At 36.9% G+C, this 18609-nt stretch overlaps 2 protein-coding genes across 2 annotated transcripts in view; both read left to right on the forward strand.

The window, feature by feature from the left end:
- Nucleotides 1-18609, forward strand: part of SPEF2 (sperm flagellar 2) — a 169024-nt gene that overhangs the window by 131103 nt on the left and 19312 nt on the right. The window contains 3 exon segments of the mRNA XM_081309625.1: nt 302-430; nt 2139-2277; nt 5886-6115. Coding sequence (XP_081165751.1) covers nt 302-430; nt 2139-2277; nt 5886-6115 — 498 coding nt within the window.
- LOC308652559 (zinc finger protein 862-like) lies at nt 14921-17078 on the forward strand (the record flags this gene model as incomplete). Its single annotated transcript, XM_081300476.1, has 4 exons — nt 14921-15931; nt 16057-16274; nt 16728-16851; nt 16951-17078. The coding sequence occupies 3 exons, from the start codon at nt 14921-14923 to the stop codon at nt 16768-16770; spliced, it is 1272 nt and encodes a 423-aa protein (XP_081156602.1). The 3' UTR covers nt 16771-16851; nt 16951-17078.

Below are 18609 nucleotides of genomic sequence, written 5' to 3' on the forward strand. Positions count from 1 at the left end.
ATTCTGAATTCCACCATCTTTGGATTCTGTAATCATCTCTACACTTGCTGCACATCTTGATTTTTATGATGCTACACAAATGGGTGTTTTTTTGAGTCCAGCCAAGAAACCACATGAAGAATTTTCAAGGAAGGACTATCAGTATTTCATCTTTCACAATGGGAAGACCAAAGTTCTCTGTCTCTTAATCACTAGAGGTTTGTAACTGCACAGATTTTGCTTTGGACTCATTTTGCCCAGGTACCCTGTGCATGCACTCATACGTTGGTAGTTTACTCAGCATGTTTCATCACCCCTTCAGGTAAATCACCACCTGTATCTGAACCACCTCCTGTAATTATGACAGCAGAGGAAATTGCCGAAATGGAAAAGAAGAATGAACTAAAGTTCAAAATAAAGGAAGAATATCTTGCTGCTCTGCAATTCGAAGGTAGAGATGGGAAACAGCTAAAATGATGCTTTTCAGTAGAAAGTAGATTAGTGACCAATAGCCCCCAGCCAGCTCATCAAAAGGACAGTGTTCCCTTGGTTGTTTTCATATGATCACAGAGGACCAGATTTGACTGTTGTGTGAGTCAAGGGTTTGGGCCCTCACCCAATCAGTCCTAATTGTCTGCAAGATGTAGAAAGGAGACAAAAAGAATTCTGAAGGGGGTTAGAAGAGCAAGACAGCCCTTTAAAAAAGAATAGAAAAAAAACAAACAAATGAAAAAGAAAACCTGTGACAGTTGTTGGTATGATTTCACTGGATTAGGTGGGAGCTAACCAGAGTAAGTGGGTTTTACATTATAATAATTTAGTAAGTACTGACCAAAGGATAATAGGCCTTAAAAGGGAGTTTCTGGAAGCAAAGACCATAGAAGGGCTTGTCATGCATCTCCAATGTTCCAGGGCCTTCTGCCCTGAAGAGGTATTAGGAGAGTCAACACCCACACATCTCCCCCATGGTCTGTCTCCACACCTGAGTCCCCTGTTTTCCAGTATGTTTCAATCTTCAGTTCCTTCAACGCATGACCCTCATTGTGACAAAATTCATTCATTCACACAGTAAAAGCTTATTGAATTCTCACCATATGCCAAGCCCTTGCTGAAGATGCATACATATATGTACAAGCAGAAAACAAACAAAAAATAAAGCTCATCTAGAAAAAAAGGATCATTAACAGCACGTTGTAATATTGGAGATACAGAATAACAGGGCAGGAGGTGTCAAGAAAGAGCTCCCAGAAAAGCTAATGTGTGAGCTGAACTCAAATTATATGGAGAAACTTGCCCAGGGGACAAATTAGGGTGGGAATGAAGAGAAAAGTACACCAAGGCCGAGAAAGGATAGGAAGCCTAGTGACCTGCGGTACGTAGGGGCATATTCTGGGAAGGAATGACTTGGAAAATGGGAGGCCAGACCACAGAGGGTCAAATAGGCCCTGCCAAAAAAGTCAGATTTTCCCTACAACAACTCAGAATTAATGAAAAGTTACAGGCAGAAAAGTGAAGATGATCACATCTTTTGGCAAAACGCATGACTCAGAGGACTCTGGATGATCTGGAGATAGACTTGGAGTTGAGGTAGGGAAAAGAAGTTAGAAAAAGCAAAGTTGACGCTATTATAAGAGTTTAAATGAGAGATAATAAGCACCCAGACTAGGCCAGAGACAAAGGAAAAGTAAAAAAGCAAGACTAAAAAGATAATTTAAAGGTAAAATCCTCAGACTTTGTAATGTGCCAAAAAGCAATAAGCCCATAATTTTTTCCTAGTTTTAGCAATGATGAGAAATATGAGGACTTTGCCACCCCAAGCTTCCAAACTAGGGAGAGAATAAGCAAAGACTTTGAAATTCAGAAATTGTCTGTGTGTTTCTTCCCATTCCCCTTATCAAAGAGTGTATTGCCATAAAGTACAGTAAGTATAGAGCTCAGGTAGAGTTTTGGTTTAGATAATTTCTCTGATGACTTTGCCACAGGTTATACTTTGCTTCTTAATGAGATGAGACATTACCTTATCTACACTGGTACATTAAAAGCACACCAACAGCTTCACAAACTGAAGCATGACTGGTTTAAAAGTGAATTGGGTTCATCACAAAGTTCAGGTACATATAATACATGAAAAAACAATCTTGATTTCTCTTTTTAAATAGAGACAGCTGCACAGTTTCGACTTGAACTGATAAAGACAAAAGCACTGACTGTCCTTGAAGATTTAGTAACAAAGGCGGTCAATGTCTATAAACTCATGGAAAAATGGCTTGGTGAGAAGTATTTGAATGAAATGGCCAGGTAAAGTACTGCATGACTTTTAAAAAATACATTTCATTCATTCCTGTGCACCAAAATTGACAAGGATTTTTAAGATGTTTACAAATTTAAATAGTTTACAAATTAAAATGGACATTTTAGCCATTAGGACATCAAGTGTATAAACAAGTGAGCTTTACTTCGTGTTTGTATTGCTCCTTTCCCAACAGTAAATCATGTTTCGAAAGGTTTCATTGCAGTGTCCAGTTTTGCATGTTATTTATGAATTCAGTTTTCTCACTGTTCTGTGGGAACATTAGTTTACAAAGTGACATATCTTTGCAAAGTGAGATAAGACTTCACATCTTCTTTCTAGGACCATTTTTACCATCAATGAGAGTCAAATAGTGGAAAATTAAGAAGTCATTCACTGGAATGTTTTACTAGTTAGGCTGATTCCCTGGTATGGGTAATACTTAAAGATTATCTTCCATTGAGTTCCAAGGGCTTCCCAAATACTCCCTGCTAGTAAGAATCAGTGAGTCTCATCCTCTACCTCTCCCCTAGAGGTATAAAAAGGCAGCTCAGCAGAGTGAAAACACCCTCATCTGAGGGTCAGGAGGCTCCCTCCTCTAAAACCAGGAGTCCCACATTATCCAAAATTAGTGGCATGCCTGATTTAGGCTTCAACAGCTTTATCTATGAAAGGAAACACGCCAACCAGGCTATTTCAGAGCTTTCTATTTGATCTAGATTCCATAATGCATTATAGTTTCCAATAAACATTTACTGAAAATTTAGAGGCTACCACCTAAATAGCGTTCCTTTGGCAAGTATACTGAGAAGCAGAAATTACCCTGTAAAACAGCAGTTTTTAGGGTTTGTTTTCTCAGTCCTTGTCTCATAATGAAAGTTCTACTGTAAAATTTTCAGCCTAGTTTTTTAGAACTGTTGCACCAAAGTAAAATAAATACGCTTTTAAAAAGGTGCTTACAAACATATCTCAGTCTGGTAACTCACTGCAGTAATGCTTAACATAGTCTCACAGCAGACAGCCAAGCCAGTTCCTGTGAACCTCACAGAGCAGGAGCCCTTATCTCTGCTCTCTGCCTTCCATTTGCAAATGAAAACACATCTTCTTCTTTTTTTCTTTTTTTTATTATTAGTTGTTCGAAACATTACAAAGCTCTTGACATATCATATTTCATACATTTGATTCAAGTGGGTTATGAACTCCCATTTTTACCCCGTATACAGATTGCAGAATCACATCAGTTACACATCCACGTTTTTACATATTGCCATACACATCTTATTCATTTTTAGGATTCCTGGTTCCCATCCACGTGGCCATCCAGTGAATGGATATTATCCAGTGTACTCAAAGTTCTCAGATTTACATTGTATATACCTGCCCTCTGAATCTATAGATGCTATTATGTATTGTGACCACATATGGAAACTAAAAACCTAGGAATGTGATGAGAGAGAGAGAGAGAGAGAGAGAGAGAGAGAGAGAGAGAGAGATCTCAAATCCCTTTGAACTTCAAATCCTGTTTCTTATTTTCCTGGTATCTGTTCTCTTCCATTCTTGAGGTTACGCTTGGTGACCCCCAGTTTCCACTAGGTGGCGCACACCTGTTTGATTTCCTGGTTCTGTTTGGGTCTCAATCTACATTCCCAGGCTCTTCACTTATGTAAATAGCTACCAGTTTTCTTCTCTGTCCCCCAGCACAGAAACACTACAAAGCATAAAGTAATTAGCTAACACATGGTACGTGAACACTCAAAAAGTCAGCATTCTGTAGTTGAGTTCAAGGACATTTTTTTATTGAGAATTTCATTTTTATTGGTTTAAAAGGTTATTCAAAACTCTTCTATTAGTGTTTGCCCTAAATAATTTAATATTCTTGTTTAACTTAGAAAAGCCTACCTTACATCTCTATTTAATTCATAACATCCGTTATGTTTTAAACAGATTTAATTTGCTTTCTAATAAAGTATACAGCATTAGATACACATTTATGTTGAAGGAATTCCTACAAATTTTCATTCTTCTGAAAATTGTATCTTTTGTTTTTGAAGTATAGTTTTAATGAACAATAATTTCTTATCAGAAGTTTGACAATATTAAATTATTTTTCCTTATCCAAGACACTGTTTAGAACCCAAGTGCTCAATTACAATCTGTCTTTATTTGCATCTTCTGAAATTGTATTTAGTTATTTTCTTCATGAACAGCCTCAAAGTTAGGAGTGAAATAATATCCAAATAAGCATCAGTAGCATAATGAAGAAATCATAATGTGAACACAAAGTATGAGTTGGGAAACAAATAAAATAAACACTCTAAAACATATTTGAATAAGTGAGTGTTCATAAAATTATAGAGAAGAAAACTATAATATTGGAAATTTTCAAATTCAGTGAGATTAGACTATATTACAAAAAGTTGATGAGAAAATTACTAAAGATAAAAAAGACCCATAAATTACACATTAAGAAGTAATTGGAAAGAACAAAACTGTGCTAAAGAAGTTAAAATTAATAGCTGAGAATTTTCTAGAACTAGACTAGACAGTTTAGAATCCACAGATTTTAGAAATGTGATAAATTCCAAGAGAAACAAATAAAGTAAATTAAAAGAGACATAAATTTAGTTGACACTTCAAGGACATTTTTGAAAGACAGCAACTAATATGATTTAAATTTTCAATATATGAGTACTTTGGTGCTCCTAATTATATAAAAGCATATTGAATATACTTTTTCTTGTAATGTTCACTATTTGTTCTAAGATGTAAAACAAGATCCTTTCTTCAATACAGTGGTATTTTACTTGTTTGCATATACAACCGCCCCAGTATAGTTGAAATCCATGACCTATGCGTTCTCACATGAGTTACCAAAAGGGAGGGAGTGACCTGGCTTTATCGCAAAAATAAGGAATTCAGAAAGCCTAGGTGACTTACTGTGGGACCCATGGCTAGAGTGTGTTCTGGATGAGTGCTCTCAACTACAGTGTTCTTCCTACTGCCCCTTCGTGGTCACTAGCTGTTGCTAGTGGACACCCAATCTAGCTAGGAATTGTCCACTCTTCAAGAAGACAGCAACACAGTTGCAATGGATTTTATGCATGAGAGTGCTATTCTGGTAATTGTGTCTTAGAAAACATCATACTCCTTGAAATAAAATTAGAGAAAAGCCACTATTCCAGAAATATATTTTCAAATTTGATTCACTTTAACATTTATCCTGACTCCAAATAAACTAATTACTCTAATAGTCATATTTTATATCTGCCATATCATCTTATTCTGGTTCATACTTAGAATGAAAACTAACTTTTTGATACAATCATTCACATAGTAAAATGTATTCAATACTAATAAAACCATACCTAATGAATTCTCTTTTGTTCACCTTTATACAAAGTGGATAGCCATTGGTTGTGTAATAAGCATATATTTTGTTTTTAATCTTCATGTATTTATACTCTAACTTCTTACAAAATAGACTTGAGGAAAATTTAAATATTTAAATATACAGATTAAATCATCTAACTTAACTAAATAATGGGTTCATCTTTGTGTGTATGTCTTATAAGTAAACACTGTTAATCTGAAGTATCTTTAATTTTACTGCTTTCAGTGTGGAAAAATTAACTGAAGTAGCTCGCTATCACATTGAAACAACTACAAAAATTCAGTATGAGCTTTATTTACACCAAGAAGACTTCTTCATTAACGGTGACATAAAAGTCTTCCCAGATCCTCCTCCACCAGTACGTCCCCCACCTGTGGAAAAGGAAGAAAATGGCACTCTGACCATCGAACAGCTTGACAATCTTCGAGAACAGTTCTTCGATATGGCACCAAAAGGTAAGGTAACTATCATGACAAGAACACCAAAAAAGGTTAAGATTACCCAGAATGACCATCACTTGTCTTCAAGTGAAATTAGCTCTGTTGGATGGCAGGACTCCAGGATAAGCCCTGGCTTTGTTCTAGTTTATTAGATGTTTGCTTTGAATAATGTCAATCTGAATCATGCACACAGGAGACTCACAATCATTGAACATTGTGGCACTCCTCATTCCTAGTAATTATCCTCTCCTGTCCTCCCCCTCCCTTCCTAACAGTCAGTAAATTTGACTATTGCTCCATCTGACAGTTGGAAGGTAGCCTATGTGCACACTTGTAGTTTAGGTTTGGCATTGGAACTATGAGTTCGTGCTTCATCCACTCTGCAAAGGAAACCTCCCTCAATGCTTCATAGACTGCAAGTAAAACCAAATAAGTATAACAAATTTGTCTAATTAATGAATTTGTTCACATGTATCTGTACATGTTATTTTCCGCACACAAATTCTTTAATTCCTTCACATTTTAGCATTATGACTCTATAGCTTCTGCTCAGGCTTTTTCAAGATCCTTCAAAGAGCCCCATCAGTCGATAGCACATGTAATTCTGACCCATCATGTAGGATTATCATGTCCACATTTTAGGATTAAACACAGTCACAGAGCAGTTGAACAATTTGCCTGTGGTCGTTTATCATTTGGAACCCTGCAGATTCAAAGTTCTTGCTCCTTCTCCTTGAACTAAGTTGCCTTGCATAAACAGGTTGACTTTATCTTCCAATATGTCCTGTTTATTGGGAAATTATCGCTTTTCCCCAGGGAGGAGTTAATGGACTTTAGAATTAACATGTTGACTCCACTTTTTAAAACTCCCATAATTCTAGAAATCCACACCAAATACATTGGTAGAAAGAACATTGGTTCAAGTCTGCAGGCTTCCTTGCCAAGTTCATCCCAGGGTCTGTGTGAGGCCATGAACTGATTTTTGTCAGCACATGAAATTGGCTTCAGCAGACTTTATGTCTCCAAGATAGAAAAACACTCATATCCACTGTGATGGACTCTGACTCAGGTTGGCAGCATCTGGGCATGAAGCAAGTGTGGTTGTCAGCAGGTACCAAAAAAAAAAAAAAAAAAAAAATCCTGGCTTGGAAAGCTGGGCCATGAAATCTCCTCCGTCCCCGTCAGGCAGAGCCCAGCCTCTCCTGGGCTGTGTGAACTTCACAGTGTCCTTTCCTTATAGGTTTTCTTTTTGAAGTGGCCTTTGCTCTTCATTTTCTCCATGCTACTTTTTACATATAAAATAAAAGGATACATGCAAAAAGATTGTAAAACACAAAATATGATTTGATTTAATCTGACAATATGGTGACTAGGAAGAAAACATCTAGTGAAGAGGTTAAAAACTAAAAGCACTTGGGTATATCTAAGTAGATGGAAATGAATGTTGGAGATTATCAGCCACTGATAATTCCTTTGGAAAGGACTCTAGTATTCATGATTATCATCATAATGCACTCTGGGATCCACCCTCAAAACCAGAGCTTGCATTTCAGATAAAAGTTTAAAAGTAAATAACAAGTAATAACTCTAACTTGGCACATGTATTTCTTAGAAGGTGAATTCTAGAAAACTTCAGAATAAAAAAAATGTCAACAGATAACATTTTTCTGTTTGCATAGTATGATAGGACAGTTTCCAGACTATGAAAGAAATAGGAAGAAAGAAGAAAAAAGAAAGTGAGAGAGAAACAGGGAACGAAATAGTTATAATGATGAAAAGAAAACCATATGCCCATGGAGTTTAGAGTATAATTTGGAAAGTCAAACAAAGAAGAAAAACACAAATAAGTTGGGTTCTTTTTGGGACAGAATATGAACTTTGTAAAAGTGCTTGAGAATGCAAAGAAAAGGGGAGTCAGTATGCAGTGGGTGAAGGTGGTCAAGGAAAACCAAGTGGAGCAATGTGTTGGAGGGAGGATAGAAGGGAGTCAGGAGTGATTTGACTAAAAGTGGTGGCACACACCTGAAATTCCAGAGACTCAGGAGCTGAGGCAGGAGGAGCACAAGTTCATGGCCAGCCTGGGCAACTTAGTGAGCCCCTAAGCAACTTAAGAAGACCCTGTCTCAAAAGAAAATAAAAAGGGCTGGAGAAGCAGCTCAGTGGTAAAGCACCCGGGACTCATTCCCAGTACTGGGGGGAAAAGTGATTTGGTAACAAGGATGTAGAGGATATTTAAATTTATTGGACTTGGCTGCTAGAAAACATGATGTAGCTATGAAGCCTGAGTGTAGGAGGACATTAGGGAAATGCTCGGGAGGCTGCTCTCCTTGCTTCCTTCCCCAGATGCATGAACTACAGGCAGGTCCCCCCAACCCATTCAGGCTGAGAACCAACCCAATTTTCAGGATAACAGTCATCATTAAAAATGAATTTACAAAGCTGTAAAATGCTGTGGGATTTGGGAATTTTGATGATTCACTGTGAACCATAGTCTGTGAGCAAACACTTTAAATGTTTTTGCTGTATTATTAGTTCCTTCATTCCATCTGGAAAACATTATATGTTGCTTTTTGGTTATATATAAAATTCTTACTATGCTGTTGGGTATTTTATCAGAAGTATTGTTCATTGCTATTTTTTTGTTTACTATTACTGTAAAAAAAAAGGGGGTGGGAGATGACATTACATTTTCTGAATCCCAGAGTCATCACACAGAATTAGAGATTCTCCACCGGCACCCCTCAAAGTCAGGCTCCAGATGCTGACCTGTCCTACCTGAGGAAGTCTAATAATTCCCACTCACCTCTTCTCTCCATTTTTCCAGACACCACAAAATATCCTCTTGTATTCTGTTGCTTTATTCTTCTACCCTCAGTTCTGCCATTGTTAGTCAATGTTTTTAAGGATACCCTTTCACCTTTGGGGGGGGGGTGGAAGGGCAGGTTTGAGGGGACACTGATTTTATTCCATTATGGTGACATTTGCCAAATGTTCTTTATTAAATACATAGCTTTTTAAATTTTTATGGAAGTATAATGTACATCCAGAAAAGTATACTTATTGGAAATTTACAGATTGATGAACTTCTGAAAACTGAGCTCACCTGTGTGGGCAGCGCCTAGCTCAAGACAAGGAGCAGTCCACCTGGTGCACATTTCAAACCACCACCTTCCCCTACTCAAAGGTGACATCTAGACTGACACCTAATAGCACTGATTAGTTTTTCATGTTCTCATGATTTATATAAACAGATGAGATGATGTGATTTATAACTTTTTGACCTGACTTCTTTGGTTCAATATTATTCTTGAGATCCATTCAATGTAATTGTAAGTTGTTTATTCTTTTTGCTGTATGTTATTCTCTTGGGGAAATCAATCTATTACAACACATTTACCTATTCTCCCATTGATTGACATTTGGGTACATTTGGGGGTTCTCTCTTAATTGCACATAGCAATTATATATATTTAATAGATATAGCATGATATTTTGATAGAGGTATGCAATCTGCATGATCAAATTAAACAATTATCATGTCCACCACCACAAACATTTACATTTCTTACATACCCATTTATCTTTTAAATGAAGATTAATTAATCTTGTTCCTTCCAAGACCTGGAAAATGGTCTTCTATAATGTTTTTCATTGTATTTACCTTAGAATTCTATATTTTTGAAAAACAATCTTCATTGAAGAGAAAATATATTATAATATGATGTGCAGATGGATTATTTCTAGGTTAAAAAAAGTATATATAGTTTTATATAACAGTCATTGTGCTATCAGGAACACAATAAGACTTTTAAGGAAATTAATAAAGAGTGTTGATGTGTTAAATTATAGTTTGCAACTTTTAATTATATTGCACAAATAAAATTACTCAGTGAAATGGTAACCTTTGATTAAAACAAATGACTTAATACTTAAAATACTTGCAAGTAGCTAGTTCAGAATAGAAAAAAGAAAGAACTGAAGCTTAAGGGGCTTTTTGACAAGTTTAGGTTCGCCCACTTGAAAATAAAAATCTTAATTTCAAAAGCCCTTACTAAAAGTAATGCAATAATGCCTATATTTAAATGCATCATACATCATAATGTTTATATTTTGACCTTTTCTGGTCAAATTCTTCCACCTGTGATGATTCCAAATCTCCTTTTGTAAAGGTAATGACAAAACATAAAATACCATTTGTTATGATTGTCAAAATATATCAGAAAAAAATGACCTTATGCATGATACCAAATAAAGATCATGCAAATTTCAATGAAGATAATTGATTATGCCTGGATTTTCCCAGCAAAGATCCATCCAGATGTTAGACTCATTGGGAGTATCTAGAGTAAGTAACAGCCAGCTCTTCTTCCCATCTACCATCCCAGAAATCACTCCAGTGAATATATTTCCAGCACAGAGTGAGAGAGTGAATATTTTCTGAATTACGTAGCCAATTTGGAATGGTCACTATGTGTCAGGTTCCTTGCTAGTCTCTTCCACATGTTCATGCTCTTCTCCTCCACCTCAACCTGTGGGATGGCTTGAGGCAGACAGCTCTTTTTCAAGTACACTTGTTGGCAAACACCATCATATGATCTTAGGCAAGTTACTTAATATCTCTCTACCTCACTCTTTTTTTCTTGGGGGGGGGGGCGGTATTGGGGATTGAACTCAGGGGCACTCAAACTCTGAGCCACATCCTCAGGCCTATTTTGTATTTTATTTAGAGACATGGTCTCACTGAGTTGTTTAGCACCTTACTGTTCCTGAGGCTGACTTTGAACTCAAGATCCTCCTACCTCAGCCTCCCTTCTCCACTGGGATTATAGACATGTGCCAATGCGCCCAATTGCCTCACTTTTTCATCTTTAAAATCATAACAATGATACTTATTTTATGGAATTGCCATGAAGATTCAAGTAATTAACATACTTAAAGTTCCTAGGAAGGGTATAATATGGAGAATGTACAATTTAAGTGTAATAGAAGCCATTATGATTTAATGATGTAATTATAGTGAATGTCACATTAGTATATAATGCATAAAATTGTACAATATTGATACAAACTATTTTTTTTTAATTTTTAATTGTAGATGGATATAATACCTTTATTTTATTTTATTTTTACTTTTATGTGGTGCTGAGAATCAAACCCAGTGTCTCACACCTGACAGGCAAACATTCTATCACTAAGTTACAACCCCAGCCCACAAACTAACTTATTATCTAAAATGTTAGCTTATTGTCCTGAGGGTGCAAAGACCCTAAAAAGCACCTGAAATACTAGCCAGAGTACATCCAGAAAAAAATTATGCAACAGCTAGAATTAAGCAATAAAATAATGTGGTTCCCTGGGAACATCCAAGACAGAACACTCATTTTGTGTGCTACAGTGAGCTCCAGGTAGGTAGATCTTGTCTCAAAACATCAAATGCCAAGTACATCATTCAGAAGACAGCCTTTCTCCAACAGAAGCAATTTGTAGTCTATTAAAACTAGAACACTATAACAGCGTTCCCCTGTCCCCACTTAAATCATAAGAACTCCTTTTCCTTGTAAACCCATCAGTCCTCCATGAAACAACTGTAGAGATTTCCTCCATAGTTATTTAGGCTTCTGTTGAAGGGCTGTCTGAAGAAAATGCAGTCCAGCAAATTCAGCATCCTTACTCGTTCTTCAAAAGAGGCAGCATTTAGGTGCCCAAGGCCCGGAACACTATTCTACACACTGACAAGACCTCTGCCTTGAACCCCACTTAGGAGGAGAGACTTTTGTTTGATTACTGGTCTCAGAGATGGAGGGTAAACATCCTATGCTGTAGTCACAGCTGTGTCACTCGGCCACATAGTTTTTTCAGAAGTTCTAAAGAAGAAGTAGCCCTTGCTGTCTGTGAGGCATTATGGTGATCAGCCCAGAGGAGGTTTTTGACACTTAACCTTTCAGAAAGAGAAGTAGGAGAAGGATAGTGCAGAAAAAGGGGGAAATGGAAACTTTGAGATTTCACACCAAGCAACCAGACTACCTAGGACTAGGGGCAAGATGTGAAATCACAAAGAACTTGGGGTCAGTATAAAGTCTCATGCAGGGAGGATTATCAAAGCTATTTAGAGCCAATAACAATGACAATGGATTGGAAGGGAGAATAGACTATGTCTGAGAGCAGCAACAGATGCTGTTAGCCCCTCTACAAAGCCTCAAGTGGCTGGAGAGAAGGAGAAAGGGCACCTGGTTGCCTGAAAGGGTAACTAGAAAATTCCGTGGATTTTTTTCAACAGTACTGTCTGAGAAAATTATAAAAATGTAGAACCAAATATTTGCAGGTTAAATACTTTGAATTGAAAATTGCTTAAAATAGATTTCTTAGGAAAGGGATGATACAGAGGCATGGATACTATTAATAAGAATATCTCACTGTGTGGCAAATGGCAGTAGCAAAGAGGAAAATGGACCCCATGTCCTAAGGTTTTTCTCCATGGTGAACTCCTTTCACTAGATCAGATGTAGATCACACACACACACACACACACACACACACACACACAAAAAAAAAAAAAAAAAAAAAAAACGTGCATTAGTGACTCTAGAAGCCTTTGGACCCAGTGAAACTGTGTATGGCAGATTTTCAAAATGTTTCTTCAAGATGAAATTTATTCTCAAGAAACCAAAAAACCTCCATTCTCTGGCAAATGAAAGTACATGATTAGAATTCAAGATAACCTCTTGAAATCTGCCCAAAAAACGAAAAACATAAAAATTAGCTAAATCAGTGGGCAAAGTTAAGTCCCTCTCCTTTCACAAGAGACTTATTTTTTTCACCCATTCATTCATCATTTTCACAAAACACTTCTGTGTACACAGCAGGCACCGGGTGTGCCTGGCTGGGGGTGAAACAAGTAACAAGAGCTTAAGTGAGAAACTAAGGCAGTGGCGGTTCACTACATGGAATCTAATTTGAAATAAAATGTAGAAATTTTTTTTTAGATATTTTTTAGAAAATTTTTTTAAAATAAGGATCTGTTTAAACAATTTTTTAAAGACCAATTAAAAGGCAAAACAGAAGCAAGTAAGGTATGAAAGCAAGTAAGGTATGAAAGGTGGAGGCAGACAACCAGTGTCAGAGGTTGGGAGATGCAAAATCATGAAAGTTGAAGAGGAAAGGACATTTAGATTCCTAACACAGCCAATAAGTGCTTAGCAATCCGCTAGGAGCACCAAAGAGTCAGTATGGATCTGATCAGAAGAGTTTAAAATCCAGTTGGGAAGCCAAAGGCCTACAATCATAAAGTACTGACCAAAAACAGACCCTGAAAGGCTGTCAGCATGAGATATTTTAATATAATATCAAATACATAGTCAATTTTTACATAAGAATTTGTTTATAATTTTATATATTCAGTTTTAATATAATTCTAATTATATGAGACATGCATTAAATGATGAAAACTAGAACAACATGCAGATGTTTCCTAACTTAAAATGGTTCAATTTAGGATTTAGCTTGAATTTACAATGGCAAATTCAGCATCCTTACTTGTTCTTCAAAAGAGGCAGCATTTAGGTGCCCAAAATTTGAAGCTCAACTTCAAATTTTGAATTGGGCTGTTTTCCTGTGCCAGTCACACATGGTATGGCGCTGGGCTGCAGCCAGTCATAGCTCACAGTCAGCCACTGGATCACAGGGGAACTCAACTGACACTCTGCAGGTGCTGTGTTGCTGGCTAGGAAGTTCAGTAGATTAGGTGTAATAAACACATGTTCCACTTGTGGTATTTTCGATTTATAATGGGTTAACATAATGTAACCCTGTCATAAGTCAAGGATAATCTGTAATCTAATGATCAATATGTGCAGTCTAAGCTCTCTTCCTTCAGGGAAAAACTGCTATTTGAGGATGTTGTTCAGTATAATGTTTATATTTTTCATCCTTCTAGCCAGATAAAATAATCTGATACATAATCGAATATGAGTCAAAATGAGACTTTCAGAGAAAAGAAAAAAGATACAGCATTAGGTAGGCACAGCTTTTTTACCAAACCATCTGGCAGGGGTCCCAAAGCCTGATACTCTTTTTGTAAATTAACAAGGTTGCTGTACCATTCCCAGAAAGAGTGAGACAGCAGAGAGATGTCCCAGGCAGATCTTGCAGACACAGTTGCTGCATTATTATTATTATTATTATTATTATTATTATTATCATCATCATGGGAAAGAAATTGCAGCTACAAAGTGTCTCCTTTCTTCATGGAGAAGTGAATTCTAGAAGAAGAAAACCATAGCACCTTTCTTTGTACAAGAAACCCTAACAATAAAGTGCACAAACAGAAGGGCTGTGGAGTAATTCTGCCTCCTGGTGAATCCCAGCCACACCACTTATGGGCACTGCAGTGTTGAACCAAATTAAGCTTTTTGGGCCCAAATGTTTTATCCAAAGATGATGACAATAATAATTAGTCCATTTCCTTAACTATAAAATAGGGGTAATAGCTTGTAAAGATTAAATGATATAAAACCAGTTAAAGCACTTACAAGGGTACCTGATAAGTAATAAGCAACCAACGCAATTTTTCCAGAAATAATAAGCAAATACTGGGGGTGGGCAGAAAGTAAAGACAACTGAGGGCTGACTTTGCCATTCCTTAAAATAACAACGTGGAGTTGTTTTAAAGGCAGGAATCCTCTGGATGATGTGAGTGGAGTCACCAAAAGGCAGAAAAGGCCACGGAAACTTGACCACTACCTTCCAAGGAGAAATGATCAATTTTTGAAAATTTGGCTAAAAAAATACCCTTGGCTTATATATGATGAGTTATTAAATCTTATGTACTGTGCCCTGTGTCGTAAGCACGGGGTAAAGTCAGGAGGAAGCCAAGCGAGTTTTTTCTATGGCACTGACAACTTTAGGAATGAATTTCTCAATGCTCATCATCTCAGCGAGGCCCATGCCAAGGCTTCACTAATGGAAGCAACAAGTGGTTCTCCACTGAACAGAGCTGCCACGGAACTAATGGTGAGGACTATGAGCAAAGTAACCCTCGGAAGAGTGGAGAACTTGTTCAGATCATGCCACGCCATTGCCAAGACTGGGCGTCCGCTCAAAGATTTCATTTGGATGTGCAAGTTGGATGACATGAAGGGTGTTGATATTGGCCCAGTCTTCAGAACTAACAAATCAGCGAGAACATTTACATATTTTATTGCTGAAGTAGAAAGGAAAAATCTACGAGAAAAACTAGAAAAAAGTAAATTTTTCTCCATCATCAGTGATGGAGTCATAGACAGTTTCATCAAGGAAACTGAGCTTGTGTATGTACAGTTTGCATACGAGGGGAAAGTACACTGTCAAATTGTTGGGGTTCAGACAGTAGAGAGGGAAGATCCCCTGTCGATAAAAAATGCTATTGAGAAAACACTAGAGACAAATCTTCAGGTAAGGCTGTCGAGCCAAGACTGGGCAAAGAAACTGGTTGGTTTTGGAAGTGAAGATACACCTGGAATAGAAGGAGAGAATGGGGTGGCCCTGCTTTTGAGAGAAATCCAACCATGTGTGCAGACTGTATACTGCTTTGCACATCACCTTGAACTATCCTATAAGGCAGTGTTCCAGAGCATTCCTCTGTACAATGATTTGGAAAAACTCCTTCATAACATCTATCACTTCTATCAGAATTCTTCTCTCCACAAGAGCTCTCTGATAACTGCTTTCAAAGGCCTGCACCTTCAACCTGTGATGCCTTCTCAAATAAGAGGCAGGAGGTGGTTTCACGGATTACAGGCAGCCCTCCAGAATTTTCTCAAGGGATATCCTGCAATTGTTCAGCAACTGCATTCAGTAAGTATTTTGAAATGCCATATTTTATTACTTTTTTTCAGAATAACAGAAAATACTTTCATTTAGCTCCTTGGAGTAATGATTTTGAGAATGATAACTACTGTATTTTCCCAACCGTGTCACAGGCAGTTGAAGGCAGAAGTATCACCAGTCAACAGAAAGCCAAAGAGCTTCTAGATCTCCTCCTCCAATCTGACATGCTTAAATTTTCCCATTTTTTGATGGATGTCATTAGTGTCCTTAGCATTCTGTCCCGTGTTATTCAGAATAGAAATTCCTCAATTGCTGACATATTTGCCACCTTGGAGTCAACACTGGAAATGCTCAGAATATATCAAACCAGGTGAGGAGTTCTGTCTGTCCAACCAGATTATTGGACTTGGGAACTCATTGCCCAGTGCCTTTTCATGTAATTCTTTTTTGGGGTGATTTTTTTCCTCCGCAGACCAGGTCCCAAAGAACGCAGGGTAGATTCAGTCACACACTTTCACAGTAACTGCCTCAGAGGAAAAGAAAACATTTCTTCTGTGAGAAACATGGTTTTAACACATTTTATCAAGATGCTGCAGAGCTGTTTCAGAGATGCCAGTCTAGATGTGGTGAGGGCAACCATGATTGGAAGCTTTAAATTGTGGCCCACAAAACTAAATCAAGGTAACCTGTGCCCACTGACTCAACCTGTTATTCTTTGATTGTGAGTTTTGGATGTGTGATTATATATATATATATATATATATATATATATATATATATAGATAGATAGATTTATCAATATAAATATATTGATTGATTGCAGAATTTGGAGAAAAAGAGGTATCCATCCTAATTGCACATTATGAACCAGTATTAGAAGCTGCCAATGTGAAAATTGATGAGGTGGACACTGAATGGAGCATGTTAAAATTAGAGATTTATGCCAGGTGAGCAAGAAAACACACTAACTCAACAAGTTCATCTGTATAATATTTCAGCAAAACCCAGGTGTCTCAATCGTCTATGGTTTTTGTCCTCCCTTCTAGATTTCAGAATATTCGAAAACTGACCTGGGATTTTGTGAATTCTATTTACTCCCAAAAGTACCCGAATGTTCTGATGCTAGTTGACTTGGTGCTGGCCCTGCCTGCAAGCTCAGCTGAAGCAGAACGTGGCTTTCATCAAATGAGACGTACCAAGTCACATATGCATGCTGAAATTGATGCTGAAAGTATGACAGATATCCTGATCATTCAGTTGAATTCTCCAGACATCAACAATTTTGACCCTAGGAAAGCTATCCATTTATGGAATACAAAAACACCATCTTCAGCCAGTGACATGGGGCCTAATTCAGATTGCTCATCACACTCAGAAAGCCAAGATGAAAGTGATGAGTCGAGTGACAATGTTGACTTCTGTTATTGATCATATTAAATACATATAAAAATCAAATGGTAAAAATTTTAAAGTAAGAAAGTAACTTAGTCTTCACCTTAAACACAAAAGACCTTTGTCATTTTCCAAACACACAAGCAAAAATTTGAAAACTGGTTTTCCTGGAACTTTCTAACTTTACTTCTGGGTTCACATGTTCTTTTGAATTCTTTGGATGGGGTTGCATGCTTCTAAGCAATGCTGTTCTTTTGATATCATTTTCCTGAAAGTTCTCTCTAAGGATAATCAGAGGGATTATGGTCTTCTTCACTTAGGCCTGTACACAGTTAACTATTTTTCCTGGATAATTCTAACTGAGAATAACATTAGGTAACTAACATAAAGGCAATTGAAATAAATGTTCTTTTTAAATCTATGAACAAAATTTGGAAATTCATCTGTTGTTGTATGAGGTATGAAAATCATATCACTACACGCCTTACCTAATTGGCTAAATATTATGAGGTCAAATATTAAAATAATTTTCACATTTCACACCAAGATCCCCAAATAAATAATTCTTATGTCATATGAAAGCATTGTCTAACAGCACTGTTTCCCCATAGCCTTTAGAGACAGTGGAAATACATTGTACACTTACCAGAATTTTTAAGTACTTTGGCTTTCTTAATGATTTCAATAGTTGTTATTTACAGTTTCTTCTTGAGAAATATAACCAATTTATTTCTAACTCACATAAAAACTGATGTGGTATCATATAAAGCTTCACTGAAAATCCTACTACCTAGGAATAAGTCCTCAACTCTATGAAATTGAATACTCGTGTGTGATCACAAAGAATACAGAATCTATTTCTGAACAACCTCTGGATGGCCGGTTATATCAAAGAAATAAAAAGGTCCACTTTTGCTCCCCAGAATATTACCTTGCAATCTTGAAATTGTATATTTGACTTGAACCACTGACATTCTAAAGGGATGACTGCATTTCCCCCAGAGGTTTAAAAGAAATAATAAACTTCATGTGGACTTTTAAAAATGCAAAAAACATAGATGTAAAAAGAAATTTTGGGAATCTACTTCTATGTTTCACTCTTTTTTATTCCTAAACAAAGAATGGCTGTTGACGTGGAACCTAAAAGATACCTGGATACGTGTTAGGAGCCTCTGCTGGGTCTAGAAGGTACCTCTGCTGCATGGATTAGGAGACTTTTTCTTACAGCAGCTTTTATTTTATTTTCCTAGTTCTTTTTTTAATGCATGTGCATGCAGTTTAAAATGAGAAACACAAAATTAGACATTTTTTTT

The sequence above is a fragment of the Spermophilus citellus genome (assembly GCF_964194105.1).
Source record: "Spermophilus citellus genome assembly, chromosome: 1".
Classification (NCBI taxonomy): domain Eukaryota; kingdom Metazoa; phylum Chordata; class Mammalia; order Rodentia; family Sciuridae; genus Spermophilus; species Spermophilus citellus.